The 24,903-nt window shown below is 40.5% G+C and overlaps 1 protein-coding gene across 1 annotated transcript in view; it reads right to left on the bottom strand.

Annotated features, from left to right (window-relative positions):
- The window catches only part of RIC1 (RIC1 homolog, RAB6A GEF complex partner 1), a 62,891-nt gene extending 43,211 nt beyond the window's left edge, over positions 1–19,680 (bottom strand). The window contains exons 1-3 of the mRNA XM_063129277.1: positions 19,525–19,680; positions 7,344–7,451; positions 265–341 (exon numbers count right to left, since the gene is read on the bottom strand). Of these exons, the coding sequence (XP_062985347.1) occupies positions 265–341; positions 7,344–7,451; positions 19,525–19,665 (326 nt within the window). The 5' untranslated portion in view covers positions 19,666–19,680. The remainder of the gene's footprint in view (positions 1–264; positions 342–7,343; positions 7,452–19,524) is intronic.
- Between the last annotated feature and the right edge of the window lie 5,223 nt (positions 19,681–24,903).

Raw genomic sequence — 24,903 nt, forward strand, 5'->3', positions numbered from 1 at the left:
GCTAATTCTATTAACATGTTTTCTGCAAGATACATTGCTGATAATCATACTTTGTATGTAATCAACAGAGAATGGGTCCATCATTTGCATCCTGCCCACCTACCAAAAGAACATCTATTTGTATACAGTAACATTACTCTCAATACATCAAAACACTACCCAAGATATTTTACATAATTCTTAAGCAAATATTTTGCCATGAGAAAATCTGAATTTTTAGCACTGTACAATAGAAATCAATGAAGCATTTACAGCAAGACTTACTTGGGATAAACTGGCTCATAAAGATACTTGTCTCTTGCTGGCGGAAGATAGAAAAACAAGATGTATCCATTTGCAGTCTGAAAGATACAAAAACAAAGATGCATAGGCATAAATGTTGATTCTTGCATATATTTGAGACAGAGCTACTTCAAGGCATTGTATATTTAAAACATGCAGAATATGATAATCAAGGAAAATCCAACACACATTTTTCCAGCACTACCATGAACATAAGAGAACTAGTTAAAATAAAAGCATGCTTACACATGCACATAATAGTACATTTACTTAATGGCAAACCCAAATGCTTAAACCCAGACACATGTAGTTTCAAATGCTGGTTTGTTCCAGTGACTTGGTTTGCAAACATGTGCCGCTACCTCTTTAAATATGCAACCTCTGATTGACTCGATTAAAGGTTGCTCTATGATGTTCAAACCAAGACACTATGGGTTAATCATGGGTTAAACAACCCACAGTTAACATACAATTAGTAGTTAGATTAACTTTGGGTTGTTATGATTAACATAACATGATTAACCCAAAATGTACAGGTTCGGATATCATAGAGCAACTTCCGATCAGGCCTATGAGAGTATATTCAAAATGATGACAGCACAAACAGGGGCAAGTTCTGGGTTAACCCCCCCCCCCCATGATTTTCTGCCATTACAGGAGCACAAGCAGAGGTTAAACAAATCACAATTGTAACAAAATGGGAAATTGTGCTTTTGTTTAAATTTGGAAGTGAATGCTTCTGATCTTCTCCTTTGGTATGTGAAAGAGGAGGAGATATGCTAAAGCCCAATACTGATCACGGCTCATTCATGCAGCAGGAATCCAAGGTTTTCTGTTTCATCTGAACCTGGCCTTACACCTTTAAATTTCATAAATATATCATACAGTACAATTTTAACTTCTAATCTAAGTTATATAAAATATAGGGTCTTACAGTAGTCAAGTTAAGTTAAATGTTTCCATTTTCCCTAGAAGAGGAACACATGCTTTCTAGTCATTGACTTACAGAACTTTGAAACCTCTAGCAAGGCAGATTGAGAAAGAGGACTGAAATTTAGAGAAGGGCATGGGGTGAGAGTTCAGAAATATAAGGAACACTGACATCGTTCAAACAGTAACAAATTTTTCAATAACCATTCTTCTATTCCAAAAAAAGTATTACTATGTTAATCTAACCGTATTTCCCCCCCCCCTTAGTCGTGAATCTGAGTGCCTTAGATGAACCATAACTGCACTTACTTGAAAGTAAATTCAATGAAATTAGTAAGACATGAAAATAAATTTGTTTGGGACTGATGAACATGTTCTGAAGTGGACCCCAAATCAAGAGAAGCTCAAGTGAGGAAGTGCATTTTAACTAGACTTTTCCATTTAAGTAATTTAATATGGGCCAAGTATGCTTTTCAAAGCGGCAAGACTGAAAGAGAAAATTAAAGGTTTCAGATTTCTTTCCAGGCATGGTTTCCTGTTTTTCAATTAAGGATATAGAAGCAGAAGGAAAGCATACACTTGTTAGCCTATTTCACGAGCTGTTTTGCCTGGTAACATTTCTCTCTTCAGTTTCAAAATTAAAAATCAAAGACAAGCATTTTTTTCATATTTCTTCTTCAAATTCAAATTAAGTACTGTTATTACAATTTGGGGGTTATGTTCTATTTAAATGCTTGAAGAACAAAAAATAAACAAACATTAACACTATTCCTAACTGGCCTTCTTTACTGTTTAGCCATCTTTAAATAATTTACACTCACTGACTGTCTTATGCCAGCAGAAAGAGTAAGACAACACTATACAAAAGGATAGTCCTAATATTAGCATACAAAAGATGTTCTTGAATTCCATCCTTTGCACAGGCTGATGTTACAAACCTCATTTCTGTCCACACTGCCATCAAAAATAGCCTGAAGTAGCCATAGACAACCTACATTTTGCAGATACAACTTAGTTCAATCATGATCCTATTTTATAGCAACTTAAATATATTTAAGTATAGTTGCACCCAACTTTCAGTAACTGTGGAATATGAGTCAAAAACTTAACTTCTGCAAATGACAAAGCCAAGCCTCAAAATGCCATAAGTGTTAGCAGAATTAACAAAGCTTTCATGTAAATGTGTCCCATCCAAGTGAATTGTGCATACTTGCTTCATTGACTTATATGAAAGAAGAGCTTGCAATTGAGAACATTTAGCTTGCAATTTGTGGAGAGGAGCTCATAATTAGAGCTTGCAGTTTATGGGAAGCACCGTAGTTCAATGGTAGAACACATGAATTGCATGCAGAAAGCCCCAGGTTCAATCTTGGCATCTTCAGGTAAGGCTAGGAAATAATCATGCCTGAAACCCCAGAGAACCACTACCAGTCAGTGTTGACAATACTAGGTTAGAGGATCCCAACCGTTCCGAAAGAATAAGTAGGACTAAAATATCAGAAAAGCCCTATCATAATATTTCAAGGTGGGTCTTGAAGTGTAGCTGTAAAAGGCCTCATTCCACTCATCCTGACCTCATTTTATGGACAGTAAGCCATGTAGTCAGTGTTGTGGCATTTGGAGAGGAGAGCAAGGCTGAGTGTAGGCCTAGTTCAGGGCTAACTTATTCCTCCAAAGCAGCAACTTGCCCACAGGCCTTGTCTGTGGGGGTGGAAATAGTTAGTGGGAGTGGAGCCTCAGACAACTTGTCTTTGCTCCAGGGTATCAGAATCTTACACATACAGTGTCCTAACACAATGCTCCTTGGACTGTATCACCTCCAGCTAAGCATATGGATTTTACAAGTCCTTCTTCCCATAGTTGAGCCTGTCATAAAGGTCTTGTGCAGGCCTCAGCCATCATACTGCCCACACTTGCCAAGCCTACACTATGACAGGTTAAGGATCAAACTGGATTGGGACCACACCTAAAAACCCCTCAAGCTTGGCAACAGCTGCACATGGTGTAGGCCTGACCCTTTCCCTTGGTTTACTTCCTTTTGTATTTTGGATAACACAATAAACTCTGTTCTATTAGACCATCCTCAAATTATCCGATGACCTATAACCTTCTCGCCCTTCACAAGGATTTGGAAGCCAAATATAAAATTTCTTCTCAAATATGTTGCCTCCCTTCTCAGGTACATCACCGACTATTCACTCAATCCCAAAGGCTTAATTGGCTCGTCCCAGCTTTCTAGACTGCATGACACTAGGTTTCTTGACCCAGAAGCAGTTTGCGTTGTGGTATAGCCCTCTTTGTAGTTTGCAAATCTATATTCATACTTGCACTGCTGTTGCTAAAACTATTCCAGTGTATTAAATTCATAGAACATCTTTATCATAAGCATGAACTATACTCCTGTCCAAGTAACCTAGAGACAGGATGGGCTCCCCTAGAGAAATAAATTCACCTGCACTTGGCCAGTGGGCAGAGCAGCAGGGCAAAGACAGGCCAGCTGATCTTGGCAGCACTTGAAGACAGCATCTGCTTGAAGCTTGTCACACAAAACTTGAAGCTCATTCAAGTATGACTATGGCACCTGAGGAGCATGTAGCCTAATTTTTTCAACAATCTCTATTAGACTTCATGCCACTGAATCAATAGATTGACTGAATTGGATTTAATAAAAGTTGGGACAGAATTTTATGCAACAACTGTGTCTGTCTCTTTAATGCCAGCACAACCAAGGGTGGAGGAAGATATACTTGCATCCCGTTTCAGGTCCACGGGAGAACAATATTTGTCACCTCAGATTTCCTGATGTCAAGTCTTCTTCTTTGAACCAGTTCCATGCAACATTTTATACCGGCTTGAAGTCTCTAGAGAATATTCCACTGACTTAAACAACAACTCTCCAGCCTGCAATGGTGGCCAAGAGTGCTTTTCAAGAAGATACCATTCATGTTTTTGTGACCTCAAGACAACTGTAATACGTTGTACATGGAAATGCTTGAGAGAATTGTCCAAAAGCTTCAATTCCTGGTTGAGGTGGGTCACCAACAACATATTACCATTGTTTCAGCATCTAACATATCTTCCAGGAGCAATGGAAGGAGCTAGTTTTAACGTCTTTAAGAGGTCAAACACTGCAAAGGCCACTGTCCCATCTCTCATGACTTGTGCATAGATCACAACCTTGTATTCCATTAATAAATCCAGAATCATCACTGTTCCCGGCTCCATATTAAGTCACCTAGAATTAGGCCGCCTTGAGGCCCAGTATTGGGCAAAAGGCGGGATACAAATAAATATAATCATCATCATCTCCAATATATGCATAAATGTACACTGACAGGGCAGGAAGGACTCACGTTGTTTTTACTACTATTCTATTAAAATGAAAAGTTATCACCAGGCAGTTACTAAGAATCACACTTCAGCCTCATTAAGCCTTTATTTTACAGAGTTTGCTATATTACCAATCTGGTACTCAACTGTGATTGTCTGTTTTAACAACCACAGTGACCACAAGCCAAATAGCAAGAGGCTTTTAACACCTCCTTTTTTAAAAATCAAAAGGTTGAAAGCAGAAGACTACAGTTCTAAACGCAGGTAAATTATGAGAAAACACTTATACAATCCAAACGTTAAATGCACTTTCAAACTTGAAGAAATAGTTATGCAATTAAGCTAATCACTTTGGCTTGGTTTCTTTAATGTTTTTGTTGGTCATTCAGAACCCTTTACGGTACAAACAGAATACAGGTTAAAAAAACCCAACATAATGGTTAACTATCTTTCACTGTCTCTTTAGCCATCATGGGGATAAAGACCATTTCAAATTGTTAAGCTGAATATCATTCAGATATCCATTACCACCCAGAGAGCTTCAGCTATTGGGCAGCATAAAAACGCAATAAATAAATAAATAAAATACCAATGTTGCAAGAAATTTGCTATAAAAATAGTACTTTTGAATATAATCGTCAAAAAGATTATGAACATTGGTTCTAAATAAAGCTAATCTATGAAATTTCTAAAGATTTCAGTCTCTCAGTTTTAAATATTTCATTGGTTTCCAAAGATTTAATCATAAGCCATTACATGAGGACATAAAGCAAGCTATATTTTAATGGCTAATATTACTTATGATGCTTACAAAAATTTCCAAAATACATTTTACTTAATATAAAACCATCAATAGCATGTGAACATTCTTTGGATATTTAAACCATCCATGTTCAAGAAACTCTTCCAATAATATCAGTTGCTGAGGTCTCTCATAAAACTACCTGTCCTGTAAAAGTACCATCTGAAGTGAAACCTATATCCCTTAATACTGAAATAAGCACAGGAACTACACAGTTTCTGGTAACAGCAGCCATTAATCCAGATGTGGTGCATTATGCAACTCAAGAGACAAAAAATGTATATATCAGACAATTCAGAACAGGGCAAACAGCAATTTCTCAAAGAATTTCTGAAAAGCCCTCAGGTACTTGGGTAGAACCTTGAGAATCATGGCCAATATATCTGAAATGTTTTAACGCATATATTTTGGGAGAAATTGAGTGTGATGTTAGCATGCTCCCAAAAGTCCAGAATATAGGACAAGAATTCTACACTATGGATTTTTAAAGACCAATTTCAGGGCACTGAAGGACAGATTTATGATCTTAAGCAGAGTTAGCAACACCAATGCTCTTGTTTATTTCAGCTAGCTGAAAACTCAATTGGAGAACAAGAACTGTCAGGTCTATTATCAGTATTGCTTCCTAATAAAATTAAAATGACAAGAATGACACAACAGAATTTTGAAAAAAAAAATCTAATGAAGTGGATCCAGACATGCACTCTGTGGAGTTGCACTAGTGCTAAAGGACAGAGATTTTCTTCAACTATCTCTTCCCCCTGCAGGTCCCAGTGCCCACGCTGTTCTTCTCAGCTGTGTTCCCAGCACGAATCAACTGGGCAAGAGAAGCATGATAGGATCTACTGAGGGCACCCATAGGCCAGCCACGTGCATACATTCCTCCAAAGTACATGCAAGTCTTATCCATCCATTAAGACATATCTGAAAATTTCTTGGGCAGAGAACAGTTTTATATTTAAGGACGGCTCCCTACATTACCCTTCCCTACTCACATTTGTACAAAGCAGCTGGAAATGGCTCTAATACATTTCTTTGTAATACGACAGTTCAATTTTAATCAACAAATTTTAATCTAGGTTTCAACTGTAGTACTTGCTAGTGGATGGTCAAACCCATATCTCAGAAGCTGGATAGCCAAACCCATATCTTCAGGCTCCTGTTCAACATGCTCAAAATACATGACTCTTCAACCATTCTCTGGGTCTAACCTTTTTTATGTGCACTTTTAATTCATAAATAGGAAAATGTAATATGGGTAGCAGTCTTTAGGCTGTATTCCACCTAGTAATATTAAGCTCTTGGTACAATGTTGCAGAGCAAAGCCATAATACAAATACTGGGTGCACTCTCAAAAAAAAGTACAAGACTAGCTTTTGTGTAATTATATTTTCTACTTTTACAGCATGCTGGATTCCTTTGGACATTCAATATTATTCTACCAGATGATGATGATGATAATTAAAGCAATTACAATTTATTAAGCATTGTACATAAATTAAGAAAAAAACAATTCCTGCCTGCAGGCTTAAAATCTAAAAGGCATGACACAAAAGGAGAATGGGAAGTTAAAGGAAAACAAACTCAGAAACCACATCTTACAAGTCCATATAATGACCAGCTTGCATGGAAACTATTCAGATACAGGAACCAAATGGAGCTGGTCTTTCAGCAGAGCTGATGGAGAGGACCTTGCTGTCCCATCCTCTCTCTCAATGCATGTATCTTTCAGATCAAGGGCATCTAAAAAGATGTGGAGCCAAATGCAACTGGACACTCAGCTCAGCCAATGGAGTGGCCCTACCATACCATCTCTCCCTCTGCTGCAAACCATCTGTATATTTATTATTACATTGTTCAATGCTTTGTAATGGTCAAAGTACTTCACAAATATATCCATAACCCCTACAACAACCCTATAAGGAAGGTCTATTTTATTATTATCTGAACCATTTATCTATTTAGTATCACAAAATATCTTCACAAGTGCTTCACTCACCGAAACAGCTATCATGGTGCTGTCAGGCCTCCATTCAGTTTGATCGTAGCGTCCAAATTGTGCTGCTGCTTTCAATGATTCTTTGTAGCTTACAATTAACACACTGGGCTGGGGAAAGGGGAGAGAAGGAGGAGAGAAGGAGAATACAAAACAGTTACATTCCCCTATATTTCAAAAGTTAACTTTCAAAAAACTAAATCTTTTGGACATTACTTTCATAGATAAAACTCTCTCAAACAACTGCAAGAAGTCTGTGTAATTGAAACAAATATCATATTGTACTTTCAAAAAGAGGTATAGCATGACAAAAATATTATATTCTCAATGTTTATCTTGCAAAGCTTGACATATCATATATACCAATGCCCAAAAAGCACCTCCAATGGTATTTGCAAATGATCCTTTTTTAATATATATACACATGAATTTGTATGACATGCATACAATGTTTTATAGTTGTCTTTTCGGCACCAGGTCAAGACCTTTCTCTTCTCCCAGGCATTTAACAGCATTTAACAACATATGCTAAGTTTGTTTGTTTTGTAATGGACCCCAGAACTGTTGGTGTTTAAAATGAATACTGTTTTGATATATTTTTAATGGTTTTAAATTTTGTATACTTTTTTAATGTCCACTGTTTTTTTAAACTTTTGTAAACCGCCCAGAGAGCTTCGGCTATGGGGCTGTATATAAATTTAATAAATAAATAAAATTAAATAATAAATAAATGTTTTAGAAATTATACATAGGCTTCAACAAAAGCGGACCAAACATCCAAATAAGTATCTATTTAAAGCTGGTGCCTATATGACACCAATTCAAATAGTGAAAGCATTGTAAGGTCCTCAATCCATTATATTACTGGAAGTGAATGTTTATCCTTCCAATTTTGTAGGATCAATATTTCATCTGTCAAAAGGGCACAGAGAATCCATTTACACTGACCATTAGTTAATTTCCATGAAGCAGGTACATTTTAAAGATCATTTATATCAGTGAATAGTAAAGTTCCACTACAACATTTATCTGTCTGATAGCCTTCCTGCAAAAAGCAGCAGCTATTGGACATTGACAAAATATATATTTAAAAGAAGGATTTGCTGTATTGCACTGCCGGCAATTAGCTGAATTAGATTTCTTTTATTAAAGTAATGCTGCAGTATCTAATACACACAAAACACATTTTTTTGCTGAATAAGAAGCAACAGGTATTATTATTATTATTATTATTATTATTATTAATTTATATAGCACCATCAATGTACATGGTGCTGTACAGAGTAAAACAGTAAATAGCAAGACCCTGCCGCATAGGCTTACAATCTAATAAAATCATAGTAGAACAATAAGGAGGGGAAGAGAATGCAAACAGGCACAGGGTAGGGTAAAAAGGCACAGGGTAGGGTAAAACTAACAGTATAAAGACCGAACAACATCAAGTTTTAAAAGCTTTAGGAAAAAGAAAAGTTTTTAGCTGAGCTTTAAAAGCTGCGATTGAACTTGTAGTTCTCAAATGTTCTGGAAGAGTTCCAGGCGTAAGGGGAAGCAGAAGAAAATGGACAAAGCCGAGCAAGGGAAGTAGAGACCCTTGGGCAGGCGAGAAACATGGCATTAGAAGAGCGAAGAGCACGAGCGGGGCAATAGTGTGAGATGAGAGAGGAGAGATAGGAAGGAGTAGACCGTGAAAAGCCTAAAAGGTCAACAGGAGAAGTTTATATTGGATTCTGAAGTGAATTGGAAGCCAATGAAGAGATTTCAGAAGTGGAGTAACATGGTCAGAGCGGCGAGCCAAGAAGATGATCTTCGCAGCAGAGTGGTGAACAGAAACCAATGGACTGATGTGAGAAGAAGGAAGGCCAGTGAGAAGAAGGTTGCAGTAGTCCAACCGAGAAATAACCAATGCATGAACAAGCGTCTTGGCAGAAGAGACAGACCAAAATGATCGAATCCTGGCAATATTATACAGGAAAAAATGACAGGATTTAGCTACTGCCTCAATATGAGGAATAAAGGAGAGCGAGGAATCAAATATAAAGCCAAGACTACGAGCTTCCTTGACTGGAGTAAGCGTGACATCATTGACAGTAAGAGAGAATGAGAGATGAGGAGAAGGTTTAGGAGGAAAAACAAGCAATTCAGTCTTTGCCATATTAAGTTTCAAACGACAATGAAGCAGCCAAGCTGAGATATCTGAAAGACATGCCGAGATACGATCGTGAACATCAGGAGAAAGTTCTGGAGATGAAAGATATAACTGAGTATCATCGGCATACAGGTGATATTGGAGGCCATGAGATTGAATGAGATTACCCAAGGGCAACATGTATAAAGAAAACAACAACGGGCCAAGCACCGAGCCTTGCGGAACCCCTACTGAAAGGGGAAAAGAGGAAGACGAGCTGCCATTAGCCAACATGCTGAAAGAGCGACCCGCTAGATAGGAGGCAAACCAGTTATAGACAGAGCCACAAAGTCCAAGATCATGAAGGGAATCTAAGAGAAGATCATGATCAACCGTGTCAAAGGCTGCAGTTAGATCAAGGAGAATAAGAACGGAATAAAGGCCTTTAGACTTGGCAGTAAGAAAATCATTGGTGATCTTAGTAAGGGCTGTTTCAGTGGAATGCAAAGGACGGAATCCAGATTGAAAAGGATCCAGAGCAGAGTTACTAGAAAGAAAATCAAGACAACGAGAGTAGACCACACGCTCCAGGATCTTTGAAACAAAAGGCAACAAAGAGACAGGTCGGTAGTTAGACAGAGATAGCCTATCAAGAGTAGGTTGCTTGAGAATAGGAGGGACTGTAGCATGTTTAAAAGCAGAAGGAAATGAACCAGAGGACAGAGAAAAATTAATAATATGAAGCAAGGAAGGGAGAATAGCGGGAATAAGATTAATAAAGACTCGAGAAGGAATCGGATCACGAGAACAAGTGGAAGGCTTCGAAGAGCGCAGTAATGTGGGTAGATGCCAAAGTGCTGTTCCACTGATTAGGCATTTTGTGGTGATGCCAACAGCAGTTTCTCAAATTCCCAAATGTGGCCATGGGTCCAAAAAGGTTGGAAATCCCTGTGCTATATCTTTTCTTATATTCCTTTACTGTACTTTGCTTCATTCCAAAATTCTTTCTGCAAATTGGAAAAGTTGGAGATGGCTCCACATGGGAATATGCCCCCTTTCTGTACATTTTCTTCCATGGCCTGTTCACCTTACCTATATTAATGCACACGTCCCTTCTACTTCCAATGGAAATAGAAATCACTTCTATCCCATGGAAAGAGCTTGTTTTATTTCTTTACATATGATCCACCCTGAGAACATGCTCAGTTACATTATTCTTTTTAATCCAATAATTAACTGATGTGGCATTTGGATAGTCAGCAGTCAAATGTATTCAAAACTGTGATTAAAAACAAGGATTCCGTTCAACATAAATATAATTTACATACATTTTAAACAATATGGACTCCATACAAAGGATGGAGCCCCACAAGGAAAGCAGAGATTTGGGGAGAAACAAACATACCATAGTTGGCACTCAACAGATTATGCAGGCTACATCACCCCAATATACTGTGACAATGAAAGTTAACACTTATCCTCTTTTATCTGACAGGTAACAGTAAAAATCATGACAATATATCAAGCTCTACAATGCCGCTCTGCCACAAGACAGGATATCAATTAATCAAGCCTTAAGATTGGTATGTGCGAATTGTTTTCACATGTGTCTTATAACTGTAAAGTGACCTCAGGCCCTGCTCCAGCTAGACCTCCCACTCCACCACTACAATAAAGGCATCTCCTACCAACTGTCCTGTGGGAAGATTCCAGGAAAGAGGGAGCTAGATGAAAACACCAGGTTTCTGTTCCTGTTCCAGCTGGACTCTCCCTGATCCAGAGCCATCTTATACCAACTGTGTAAATCCTCATAAAGTATCCTTTTTTTTTACACTGTTAATATTGTTTGTGATATTTTTATGTTACTTGTAAGCCACTTTGGTAGGATTTGTATCCTGAAGGGCAGCATATAAATAATTGCAATAAATAAATAATAAATATAATTTTAAAGTAGATGAATTAACTGTGTAGGTACTAAGGTGCAAGAAAGCAGTATTTTATTGACGAGAGAAATGTACTGATTTACTCAAGACAGAGTAAGTTCTGTCGAATTCAATGGGGCTTACCTCTAAGTAGATATGCATAGCATTACACTATTCGTGTCAATTACCTCTTGATCTTATCCTGCATACTAGGAACATAATGGCTCAGATCAGACAACATGTTTTCAACTGTGTTTTTCGAACTCCACGGTGGAGTTTTTACACTACCATTGAGAAATGTGTTGTCTGGTGGGAAAGCTCAACGCAACGGTGGAGTTTTTTTGGAAAACAATCTATGCAGAATATACACACTGTGCGGAGGAGAGTTCCTGCACAACCATTGCGTGGCATGTTATGTGGCGGACACCATGGAGTTTTCCATTGCATTGAGTTGACTTTTCCCACTGTCTACAGAGTTCCCTGGCAAGAGCAGTGAAAGGAGCAAGTGCCCCTCTAGGAGAGCCGCCGGGATTATTTTTTTGCAGCAATAGGTGATGGGATATTATTGAGAGGACTGGGGGACAAGAGAGGGCAGAGGAACTGTCAAACATCACAATGGATTTTACTCAACTTCATGATAGCCCAAAGTCACACAATGGTGGAGTTAGAACATGTTGTGTGGGGAGTATCCCATAAAAACTGAACCATTGAGTGGAGTTTTCACACTGCATTGACTAACGTGTTGTCTGAACTTAGCAAATGACTTCCGGAATGCATCAGGGCGAGCACCAGAGGAAGGCAGGAAAGGAGGGCTGTCTAGATCAAGGGGCAGCTAAAAGAAGTACTCCAAATGACCTTTACAATTCAGGAGTGGGCAACTTGTGGCCCTCCAGGTATTTTGACCTACAACTCCCATCAGCCCTAGCAGCAACACCTAATGGTGAGGGTTCACAGGTGTAGGCCAAAAACATCTGGAGGGACCACAAGCTTCACACTCCTACATGACCCCTTGCATAGCCTAAACTGCTTCATTCTTTGAGATCAAGATCCTATTTCAAATCAAAGCTGCACCTTAAAGCCAATCTTTATGTTGCTGTTGCTACATTCTACTCATATTAGAATGGCTGTGATTATTTCAGCCATTCTTGATTTACCAATTGCTCTACTATCTGCCTACCACAATGTGTTTGCTCTCAAACCTATACATGGAAATATCTGTTCTCATGCATCAGTAGATTTAATTTAAGACATCCAAAACAGCACTAACAAGGTATTTGAGAAAATGAACATTGCTCAGAGCAGTTGCCTTTGTATAATTAATTTGTTTTTCTAACCCTCAAGGAATCCATACATTTGTACATTAACCTTGCTAGCTAAAATTACTTGATAGAGGTACAAAGTTACCTAGAGGTAACTAGAAGCCTGTTATGCTCTGATTCACAAAACAAAGCTTTCAGTAACAAAGATGGGGGTGGAAAAAACATACACAATTACCTGTTTCTGTACTGAACCTTTAAAAGTTTATTTTCAAGAAAGATCGTTGCTCCTTGGCATTTACTCAAGGGATTGCCTACAGAGTCTTTGATCCAATATATTCCACATATGAAAGGTGATATAATTAAAGCCATACCAACTGAAACACTTAAACATTAAATGATGAATATTGAACCCCTGCACTAAACTGATTTTATCTTTCAAAAGTCATACGTACTTAGATAACGTAAACACACCTCTAACCTGTCAAGTCTTGCATTTTCTGGCCTTGCTGAAAGATTTGCCAGAAGTATTTCAAACTTGTAAAACATATTATTTAATTAAAGGGCCAGAATTTTATTTTATTTTTAAGTCAGCAGGTTTCATAAAAAACAGACACTGAAGTCAATACCCCATGAAAAGTGAAGTCTCAGAAGCTTTATGAGCACTCCTACAAGACCCCATATATGCACAACACATTGCATGATTTGGTGATAAAGTTTCAGCACCTTATATAGATATAACTTAGTCCCACTCTTGCCAGCTGATCTCCTCTCTGATCCCAGCATAGCAACACTTGCCTGCATTGATGTGTCTGAGCTGCACAAAAGTCTTATCCCAGTGGCTGAACTATATGAAGCCTCATGTACAAATTTCTCAAGGCTACAATGACTCCAAACCTTGCAGGGATTTTAAAGGCAAGGATGACAAATGTAAGGCTTTGTCCCACTTGCCAAATAAAGGATACTGCTTTACCTGCAACACCCCAACCTACTGTTTGCTGCAACTGAAGTGAACTCTGGAGACCAGACTGTAAGCTTCCCCACTCATAGTTGTCTCCTATTACATGAATTGTATATTGAATTACACATACATTATTAATGACTGGAAATTTCCTGAGCACATAAATATGGAGTGGTAGCAGCAGCACTGTATTATGTATTATGCATATTAGCAATTACTGTTTACCTGTAAGATCATGCATTGTCTTAAGCCAATTACAGTCTTCAATATGCCAGCTAAACAATTCAAGTTCACACCAGACTTTATGAAGTCATGTTCCATCCACAAACTTCCACACCCTGCAACTTGGAAGCAGCATTAGGTATAACCACTGAGCTCTGACAGCAACAGCCACTCCCTGCTTTTCTGCTTTCATGGATTGACAACCTCAATGTCTCTTCAAGCAATCTAGACATGGGACACCCCACACTTTAACCAGTTGTAGAGTACCTAACAACACATGCAAAATTGTTTGGGCAATGCACATATAACACTTGAGAAAAACTGGTTTATATAATGTTGAACTGGCTTGAAATTTTGCATCGAAACATACAGGTGAATATTTGCAGGCACGGGTTATACCCAGTTGATGTCACTTCTGCTTATAGAGTGCTCACCAATCCTGCAGAGGCTCCTGTCAGCAGAACTGGAAGGAACACAATTTTTGATGAGTCCTCCTCTCCCTGAACTGCCCCCCCCCCGCCAATTGTTCCAAAGAGTAACTCTCCAGAGCAGATTTCAAGTGATCATGGCAGGATGGGGGGAAGGAGAAAAATCTCCATCCTCGTTCCATTGGATCAAAGGGCGTACTATCAGTGGAGTGACACCAACTGGATACAGCCCAATGGCTGGGCTCAGATGTTACACTAATTTAATGTGGGTCACATTTCAGTGATCCACGGTGGGTTAGCGTATCATGTTCCCCACCCCCCGTGATGGGTGAAATACCCACCCCCATTAGCTACCCTGTGCAGTGGAGGTAACATACCTCAGGGAGGGTTCATGTGTCGTGTGCATCATCAGTAAATCCAGCAGCTCCATGGAGAAATCCAGGCGACCACAGAGAAGGCAGCTTAGAGCATCTGCCACTTCTGGAAATGCTCTAGATAGTGCAGCCATTCTCTACGGTCGCCATCACATAGCAATGGCTGGAGCAGCCAGCGCATGCCCTTTCCCGCCTCAGGGGATGCTGGGATAAGCGGCGGCAGCAGGAGAACAACATGGGAACCAAGGAACGGGGATGGGTATGTAATCCATGTCGCACAGCATGGCTGCCAGTCATGTGAGGGGCATGTGCGTTGTGGTTTCCCTAACCCTCCGCACTACTTAGTTTCCCTATCCACCCACAACCTGGATTGTCTGAAAAGGGCCAATGTGCAAACCAAATAGCTCCTGTTCCTTCTGAACCATGACCATGCAACTCATTACTGTCAGTTTTAAATAGCAGTAGTTCACCAAGGTTAATAGATTTCTTTCTTGTTCTTCTTGAAAGTTTCTGAACTGGAGAAGCTAGTAACTTGAATCACAAATACTCAACACTTGTGTTGAATATCTGAATCATAAATACCTGAATCACAAATACTCCACACTTGTGTTCTGCCATTCAGCTGTGGCCCCTTCTACATCATGGGCAGCACCCAAAGGAGCTGTGCATGCCTAACCGCCCTGCTTGTCCCCACTTTCCCAGAACTGCATGCAGACACGATACAGTGCTCCTGGGGCCAAGCACCAAAACGAGAATAAACATTCATTTCTGGAAGGGGGCAGGTTGTGCCCATTCCAGAAACAAGCATTTTGTACTCATGTTGGTGCTTGCCCCCAGAAGCGCTATATCACGGCCGTGTATGGACCTGGGCTGGTGTAGCAGGGCTGTCCATGCACGCCTGCCCCCTATTGGATACTACTACATACACTGTTACATGAGACTGTATTGAAGACAGCTTCAGGTCTGTTAGGAGTTCGATGATGCTAGTGTATAATATCCTAGCAGCACATATGCAACACAGAGGGAAGTCTCTGATAAGATGTCAGGAACTGTAAAATTAAAAATTGAATGTTTCTTATTGATGCTAAAAGTAGCTACCATTTCTACAGTTAAAGTTGTCATAATGCCACCAATGCTCATATATAAATAACTAAATTTTACAGTTTGTAGACAGAGACTCAAGAGTTTTCACAAAAGGGAATTCCTTTTTGGATTATCCATATCTAAAAGCTTAGATTTCCTGGATTCCAGGGCTAAGACTGACTTTCAAGTAGGCCTGTATTCCCTCGAGATTAGACATCTTCCTATTGCAAAAAAAACCCCTGTCTTCACACATACACTGACATGATGGCAACCTAGTCTTCAGAATGTAACTCCACTTCTGAAATCTCTTCATTGACTTCCAATTCACTTCAGAATCCAATATAAACTTCTCCTGTTGACCTACAAAGCTTTTCACTATCTAGCTCCTTCCTATCTCTCCTCTCTCATCTCACACTATTGCCCCGCTCGTGCTCTTCGCTCCTCTGATGTCATGTTTCTCGCCTGCCCAAGGGTCTCTACTTCCCTTGCTTGGCTTCGTCCATTTTCTTCTGCTGCCCCTTATGCCTGGAACGCTCTTCCAGAACATTTGAGAACTACAAGTTCAACTGCAGCTTTTAAAGCTCAGCTAAAAACTTTTCTTTTTCCTAAAGCTTTTAAAACTTGATTTTGTTCTGACTTTATACTGTTAGTTTTACCCTACCCAGTGCCTGTTTACCCTACCCTGTGCCTGTTTGCTTTCTCTTCCCCTCCTTATTGTTTTATTATGGTTTTATTAGAATGTAAGCCTATGCGGCAGGGTCTTGCTATTTACTGTTTTACTCTGTACAGCACCATGTACATTGATGGTGCTATATAAATAAATAATAAGAATAAGAATGTAAACAGAAGGAAGCCCACCAATATACAGCTGGTTATTGAATGTAAAATATTTTTGTACTAAGCACTTCATCACAAGGAACTCTGCTACTCCTTTTCACCCAATTCCAAGGTGGAATATGGACTGGATGAGGGCGAACAAATTGAAACTTAATCCAGACAAGACAGAGATGCTCCTGGTCAGTCGAAAGGCAGATCAGGGAAAAGGGATTCAGCTTGGGCTGGATGGGGTTACACTCCCCCCTGAAGACACAAGTCCGCAGCGTGGGTGTACTTCTGGATTCAGCCCTGAGCCTTGATGCCCAGGTTTCAGCGGTGGCCAGGAGTGCATTTTCACAGTTAAAGCTAGTGCGCCAGCTGTGCCTGTTCCTAGAGCTGTCAGACCTGGCCATGGTGACACATGCCTTAGTTACATCCCAATTGAATTACTGTAACACACTCTACATGGGGCTGCCTTTAAAGAGTGTTCGGAAACTTCAGCTGGCTCAAAGAGCTGCAGCCAGAGTGTTGCCTGGGGCTGGTTACAGGGAGCATATAACTCCCCTGTTAAAACAGCTCCACTGGCTTCCAGTCTATTTCCAGCCACAATTAAAAGTGCTGGTTATGACCTATAAAGCCCTGTACGCCTCGGGTCCAGGTTATCTGAAATACCGTATTCTCCCTTATGAGCCTGCCTGTGCTTTGAGATCTTCAGGGGAAGCCCTTCTTTCAGTCCCAGCACCATCACAGGCATGCCTGGTGGGAACATGGGAGAGGGCCTTCTCGGTGGCTGCTCCAGTGCTCTGGGATTCTTTTCCCAGGGAAGCTAGACTGTCTTCCTCCTTGATGTGCTTTCAGAGGCAGGCAACAACTTTTTTGTTCCATCAGGCCTTTGATGATTAATCCGGGCCTTCGTCTGTGCTAAAGACTTTAAAATTGTCATGTATTTTAAATGTTTTAATAATGGAATATATTTTAAACTTTTGTATATTTCTATTCAAAGGTTTTAAAATGTTTATGTTTTTAAAAATTTAAAGCCGCCTTGAGGCCCAGTATTGGGCAAAAGGCAGGATAGAAATAAATATAATAACAACAATAACAATAATAATAATAATACACTCCATATAAATTTGTGTTGCTGGATCAGACCAATGGTTCATCAAGTCTAACATTTTATTCCCAGTAGCTGCCAGCAATATAGTTTTGACATTTTGCTATTTGTATTCTTTGGAAGCCACCTTGGGACGGTTTTCACCCTTAAAGTTGCATGCAAAACTTTAATAAATAAAATGAAAAAAATATACTACTGGAGGTCCACAGGCAGGTATAAACTTGTCTGTTCCCCAACAATTGGCAATCAGAAATATACCACAGAGATTTAGTCACATTTAACTATAATGATGAATAAGTATTACAGACTATGAAAGCATTTATAAGTCCCTCTCATGTCCTCCCACTACTATCTTTTTTAAAAACTAAAAAGCTCCACTTGCCTTTCCTAACAGGGAAGGTGTTTCCACCACCTTAATGTTAGTTACATCTTCTCCCGCTGTATAATATATTTTTTTGTTTTAATATGGAGCAACCAGAACCATTATAAAAATACCACAATTATGTCAAAGGTAGATAACACTACTGCCAATGATTAGCAGTAGGACATTGGTCATAAATTTGCTGAGGGTTATAGTCTTGAAATGTGACAGCATCATAACGAGGCAGGCTCATGCCAATCTACTCTGCAGTCTATACTTTGAAGACAACATGCTCAAAGGCTTGTAAGTGATCAACCAGTGCAACAGGTCACAGAGTGCCACTGTAACATAATGTTGCATCATAGGAATTAAATGAAGCAGAAGCATTTTGAATCCAACTGCCTATGAAATTCAGCTTCTTGATTTGCTGTTTTGACATTAAACATAAACCTAAATCAATCTGTTGACTGATGGGCTATTAAAAGTAAATTCCTATGTCGGGGGGAAACACATTGCACCATGGCCTTTCAAATCCCAATGCTGGATTATTTTGTTAAGGCATGAACACCAAATGGTGAAACTGGTCATTCTGACACAGGCAGCAGGACTATCACTGCAGAACTGTAGTGAAAAGACAGACTCCTTGTGTAAAATTGAAATAAAATATTTCTTCCACATTTACTAAATGATACTTGGCTGTTTCTTAACACAAACATATCTGTTTCCACAAGATCCAGATATCCACAAATTACAGGACTGGAAATTAATGAACATGAAGTTATGGAGCCTTTAATTCTATGGCCTAAATGGCTCTTTCACAATATCCACAAATACAAAAAATGAACATCCATGGAGAGAAACCATCATTTGACAAAAAATGTAGATACAGGTTGAGGAAAGGGGGGGGATTAGAAGCATTTCAGTTCTATGGAAAAAAAAGTTGTTCAAACATCTTAAAGGACATTGTCCCTTTAAATAAGTATCACCATATGCAACTTGTTCATTTTCTCAGAGGTACTTATGTAAAAAACAGTCTGTCAGTCTGAAGACTAAAGGAATGAAGTTAGCAGCCCTCATTTTAAAGGACCCTCCCCAATAATTCAGAACCAAGACCTACACCTACAACACACACACACAATGTAGTCAGCATAGGTCTTCTGGGTATTCCACTTCTCAAGGCAATTTAATTTGTAATGCACTTCAGAACCAGCTCTTATTAATCCAGCACAACACTCCTGTGAGGTAGATCAACTATTCCCAAATTTGCTGTTGGAAAAGAGAGAGAGAACGGCTTGCCAATGTCATGCATTGAAATCATGACAGAGCAAGGATTTGAACCTCAAGACTTCGAGGTCTGCATCGAATTGTTAAAGCAACTGATCTTTAATCTCGCTGAGCCCAGTTAGGAATGGTAGAAGGATCCAGGACAATAAAAAATTAAAAAAATAACCGGGGGAGGGAGCGTTTGGAGCAGAACCGAGCAGAAAAGCAGGTAATGACAACTCAGCGAGGAACTCCTACTCACCCTGTTGTACCAGATGCTCAGCTGAGACGGGGACAACACGGCGAACAAAGTCCTTTGCGGGTCCGCTTGAATATAGAGCGGAGGCTCCTGGGCTTCTATGGGGCACAGCAGCCGCTTGGGCCACCCACTGAGGAAATACATGCCTGGGGAGCAGCCCAGACCCTCTGTCCCGGCGCCGTACTAGCAGTCAGAAGCGGCGGCCGGAGCCAGGGGGGGTTTCAGCATCAGCCCCGGGCGGAGAGGGCGCTCTGGAGAGCAACGGAGGAGCCGGGCATAATAACAGCCGGAACCTTCCCGGCGGGCCGGTTTTGCCCCCTCGCAGTGCTGAGGGGCGCTCCTCGTAACTGGAAGGGGGGCAAGTCTCCCTTTCCGGTGGGCTGGCAGGGGAGGGAGCGGGGAGGAGAGAGGACGGTTACAGCTCGAGACGGCGCCCTCGCGACGCCTCCTCGGGCTTCCGGACGTCTCGCGCTCTTCCCGCTACGGCTTCGTCCGCCGCCATCTCTTCCCCTGTGCTATGTCGGCGTCTGCTGGTTGGAAAACCGCGGCGGGGGAGGGGCGAAGCGGAGGGGAGAGAGAGAAGCGCGCGCACTGACGGAGGGAGCGAACCGCGGCGGCGGCAGCGGCAGCCTCAGCACGGCAACTCGGCGCTGGTGGAAAATGGGGGCGGGGAAGGTGGGAGGAGGAGGAGGAGCAGAGAGCGCTGCGATTGGTTCAGAGGTCCTAGGAAAATCCGGAAGTTACGTTGCGGAGGTACCATAGAGAGGGAAATGCCGATGAAGGCTGGAGAGACAGAGAGAAATACACGCCCTCTGGCTTCCGGTTTGGCTGAGGAAATGTCTTTTTTGCCCGGTCCAGGGAGGAGGTAGGGCGACGTGTCTTCATATGTATGCAAGTGAATTGGGAACCACCGAGCGTGCGAGTGATTGAGCGATGGTGAGGCGACGACAGAATAAAATGGTGGCGGGGCTTGGCTGGTTAGATTTAACTTTGCTTCCCCAACCCCGAACTCTTTCGTTGCACTGATATCGACGTGACTGTGTGGTGATTTGGAGTGATTAGACCAGTGGAGGCTGGTGGCTCCGATTTCGTTGGGGCTCTGATTCCATTCTGGGATGTAGTCAGAAGCAGCCAGTACTCTAAAGGAGCTATCCAGGGATCTGAACCCTATCCCCAAAAGGTTTCAGCGCCTTGGATAGCTCCTTTAGAAATCTGGCTGATTCACAGCCCCAACGAAGATAGAGCCACCAGCCTCCACTGGATTAACCATTCCCGGATACTTAGCGAAATGAGTTAATTTGCATAAAAACTCAATATCCAGGTTTTTCTCTGCATCTTAGTAACATGGAATTCTCATTAGTATTGAAGCAGAGAATGAAGATTCCCAACACATAGAGAGATGCATCCAGTTCTTTGAGCAACTTCTGTAATAGACAAAACACACTCTGTGTTGTCATTTTCCAGTTGGGGGGAAAAGCAGATGTCTTGTTGGTTGAAAATGTGAATTGAGATGGGAACACTAGTGCACACTTTCTCTCTCTTAATTGCATTTTCCAAAATAACAGTGAACAGTAACAACTTTAAGTACACCACATGTGAGTCAATTTCTGTACAGTATTTGGTACAATAAAGTTTATCTGAAAGTTCTCATTTATCATTCTAATAGATCATGCCATAGTGTTCTATCTGTCTTCAGAAGCTGTTGTATATTTTTAGCAACTAACATACACTTGATGCACATTTGAACTACAGTATTTAAGATTCAAGCCTAGCCCACTCTTCCTGATGTGTTACTTTTCTATTGCAGGCAAGGTTTGGTTTTTGATATTTTAGTATTTGTTTTTAAAGCAAACTCTACCAACCACCTTGAGCTTTACCGTCTTCTCAAATGGCAATTTCATCCCTCTAAATCCTGTTTGGCCATTGTCCTCATTTATTGCTTAATTTGTTGATATAAAGAACATTCTTAACCTGTTAAAATGAATATATGTAAAAAAATATAATAGATTTGACAATATAAACATTTTTAAAGTTTTGTTTTGTCATAATTTGCATTCATAATTTGCATAATTTGCATAATATACTAGCTCAAAGTGGAAATGAAAAGAGAAAAAAAACAGAATATAGCAAGAACCAAAAATATAACCCATGTAAATGATGAGCCTCCCTGCAAAACAATGCACCAGAGCCTGCTTCCCCAAAGAACGGGCTGAAAATTCTGTAAGCGTTGAAGGAAAAGGAAAGAGACAGAAGAGGGGTAGAAAAACTAAACAAAGACTTTTAAGCTGATTGGTGATTACCAATGTGTTAATTATTCATTTGTTTCAATAATTGTACGTTCTTATAAACACTTGACTGTCAGCTCTATGCTTTGAGCTTACCTAATATCTCCTGGACTGTTGAAGCTAAGGGAGAAAAAGAACCCAAGCTGTTGATCCCCATAAGAAAGGGACAGCAGATTAGAGGTTGGATGAAGTCCTCATGGAGTGAAAGTCCACTCATGCAATGGGACATCCCATCTCTCCTCCCCCTGCACCCCTCCATCCTCCTCCAAATCTGCTACAGAAGGTCTCCCCAAATCTCCAGGTGTGTGTGTGGTGTGGACCAGGGCCTGCAGGGTGGGAAGGGAGAAATCCATTCTACCAGTGGTTCCCTCCTGTTGGCAAAGCAGCACAATTAGGTAAAACTCAAAGGCTCCCAGACAATATTATCTCTTTCACACACACACACACACTCCAACATATTATCTGTAGGTACAATTGGTCTGGTGTATCTACATCAGAAGAGCCTACGGTACAAATAATTTACTAAAGAAACAGTATCTCAGCAGCCAAAAGACTATTTTCAATGTTTGACAGTCAAGCTTTTCCTGTTTATTGAATCCAAGAAACATGGCTGCTAATGTGCCTCTTGCAAAAAAAAAAAAAAGTATATGAAGAAGGAAAGCTTCCAACTGCTACAGTTGGTCAAAATGTAGAAGCTTAGTTTGTTAAAACATTCAGGAAAGCTGATGTTGGCAAACCAAACAAAAAGGGTGCCAAGTACCAGACCTCAGCTGCATCAGCATGCAGAAAGATATGTCGCTGTCAAAACCAATCTCAGAAGTACTTAATGGCAAAGACACCATGCATTTTATGTGAGTCAATGCTGCTTTTGCATCATACTTCTACTTTAAGCAAGAGATCTCACACAAATTGAAGGCCAATGCTAAGTGTAAGGCCTTTTCTGAATCCTGAAGATGAATGCTGTTGCCGAAGAAGACTGGCAAATGCTTACTATATTGATGCACAAAACTTAACTGTGCTTAGAAGCACGTGGTGCAAGAGTGAGAAACTTGAGATTTGAAAAGGTCTCAACACATTCTACAAATTTGCATATGTGGCTGAAGACTGCAGCAATGTAAATGGAAAGTGTGCAACAGGGTGCCTACTCACATGTACATATGTCAGTGTTCCACACAATCAAGACCCTTAGCATAAGTAGAAATCTCTCAGCATCAACTTCTGGAGACAATCCACTAAGTAGGAATAGAACTACTGAAACACAGTATCTCCAGTTAGAAGGATGCTATGGACAGTGGTATCCAAGGTTGCTGAAAAATCCAGTTGAGTGAGCAGAGTCACACTCCTGGATTTTCATAATTTTCTCTTCTGCATTTGCCATTCCATTTTCTGGCTGGCTCAACCATGTTTATTAGTAAGTTAAAAGAGCACAGAACAAAATCCTGCATTTTAAAATTGTGCACATTTTTGTACACGTCCACCCAATGACTAAAGTGTATTTGTATGCATATTTTAAATGAATGCATTTTTTCTTGGTTTATTTTTCAAATGTATGCATTTTGTCGGATGTGTTTTTTCTGTTCTGCAGAACACTTTGCAAGTCCGGAAATATATGGGTTTCCGATTGCAAAATGCACCTGTTTTGTGTCCACTTCTGCTGGCTATAATGACACTTACAAAGCATCCCAAGGCCCATAGGAGTTTTTGGAGTCATCCCCCCTCCCTCTGGAGTCTGGAAACATTGCTTTAACTTAGGAAGTGGGAGTCTGGGGTTCCGATCTGTCCCCCTCCCCTGCCTCCTTGCAGCTGCTGCAGAAAGAACTGCAGTGGCTGCTTCCTGAGGTTGTTAATGCAACTTTGGAGAGAGGAAAAGGGGGGCATTCTGGTGAGTGGGAAGAGAAGAGGACAGGAACTGCTGTATCCTGTTGCCTTTCCAGCCCCAGCACTACCCCTGGCAGAGGAACTCCTCTAGATGGGCTCAGAAGCCTGACTAGAGGATAAAATAAAAAGGGGGGATTGCTCCTCCTGCTGTGGTGCCAACAGCCTGTCAGGGCACAGGATACTCAGAAACCTCTGAGATCAAAGGCTTCCTGTTAATAGGAGCACTATCTATAATTTCTACAGTTTCAATAGACTATACGCCCTGCACGGTTTGAACATAATAGAAGACACAGGGGGGAGCTACAGAGCTTGATGGAGAGTCAAATGTGGTTCAAACGTAAGAGATGCAGCTGCTGAAATGAAAAGTTACATCCTACCTACACTTCAGTACTCACAATTTACATCAGTGTCTGAATCATAAGAAACTTTTATTAGTTCTTTGGCAAAATTGAACAAACATTTTCTGAGATATATTCTGGGTTTAGCACTGGAAAAGCCTGTAATTCAGGAAGTTGCTACAAAATGAAGCAGTCTCTTATTGATTGCAGAGTCCATTTATTAAAGTTCACAACATAAGAAGCAAATCTTTGAGTTCTCCACAACTATCCCAGCAGACCAGATGTTAAGCAAAGCTTGGCTATTTGAGAAATCATTTTAGCTGAGTATTCTCTCTCTCATGGGTATGTTACACTGTTCCCTTTTTGTTTCTTTCATTTTGGTGGGAGTTTTATATTTGCTATTATGGTGGAATATTTTGCTTTATCATGATTAGGGTAAATCCAGCATTACGCAAGTGGACATCTGCTCATGGAACAAGAGTTTCCCTTCCCCTCCTCTCCCCGTAGCACGTCACATCTGCTTCCAAGTATCTCCCAACCCTATGGAGCAGATTTGCAGCACTCTTGGGAGGCTTCAGGGGAGAGGAGAAATTTGATCCACCAGTAGTGTCCACTCCACTGACCACTGGATACAACTCATTTTTCTTTCTGGTGTTAGTGTTTGCATCGGATGAAGCGAAGTCTAGTCCATGCAAGCTTATGCGCGAATAAATTTGTTAGGTGCCACTAGAAGTTGTTGATGTTGTTTAATTTCTGTAAGGTACCTTGAGTTAAATTGAAAAAAGGCAGGGAAGAAGCTTTGAAGGTAAAATAAAACATAAATAAAAAGTCTTGAAATTGAAGCCATCACAGTTTGCTTTACATCACTGTTTTAAGATGGT

The sequence above is a fragment of the Elgaria multicarinata genome, chromosome 6, assembly GCF_023053635.1.
Source record: "Elgaria multicarinata webbii isolate HBS135686 ecotype San Diego chromosome 6, rElgMul1.1.pri, whole genome shotgun sequence".
Classification (NCBI taxonomy): domain Eukaryota; kingdom Metazoa; phylum Chordata; class Lepidosauria; order Squamata; family Anguidae; genus Elgaria; species Elgaria multicarinata.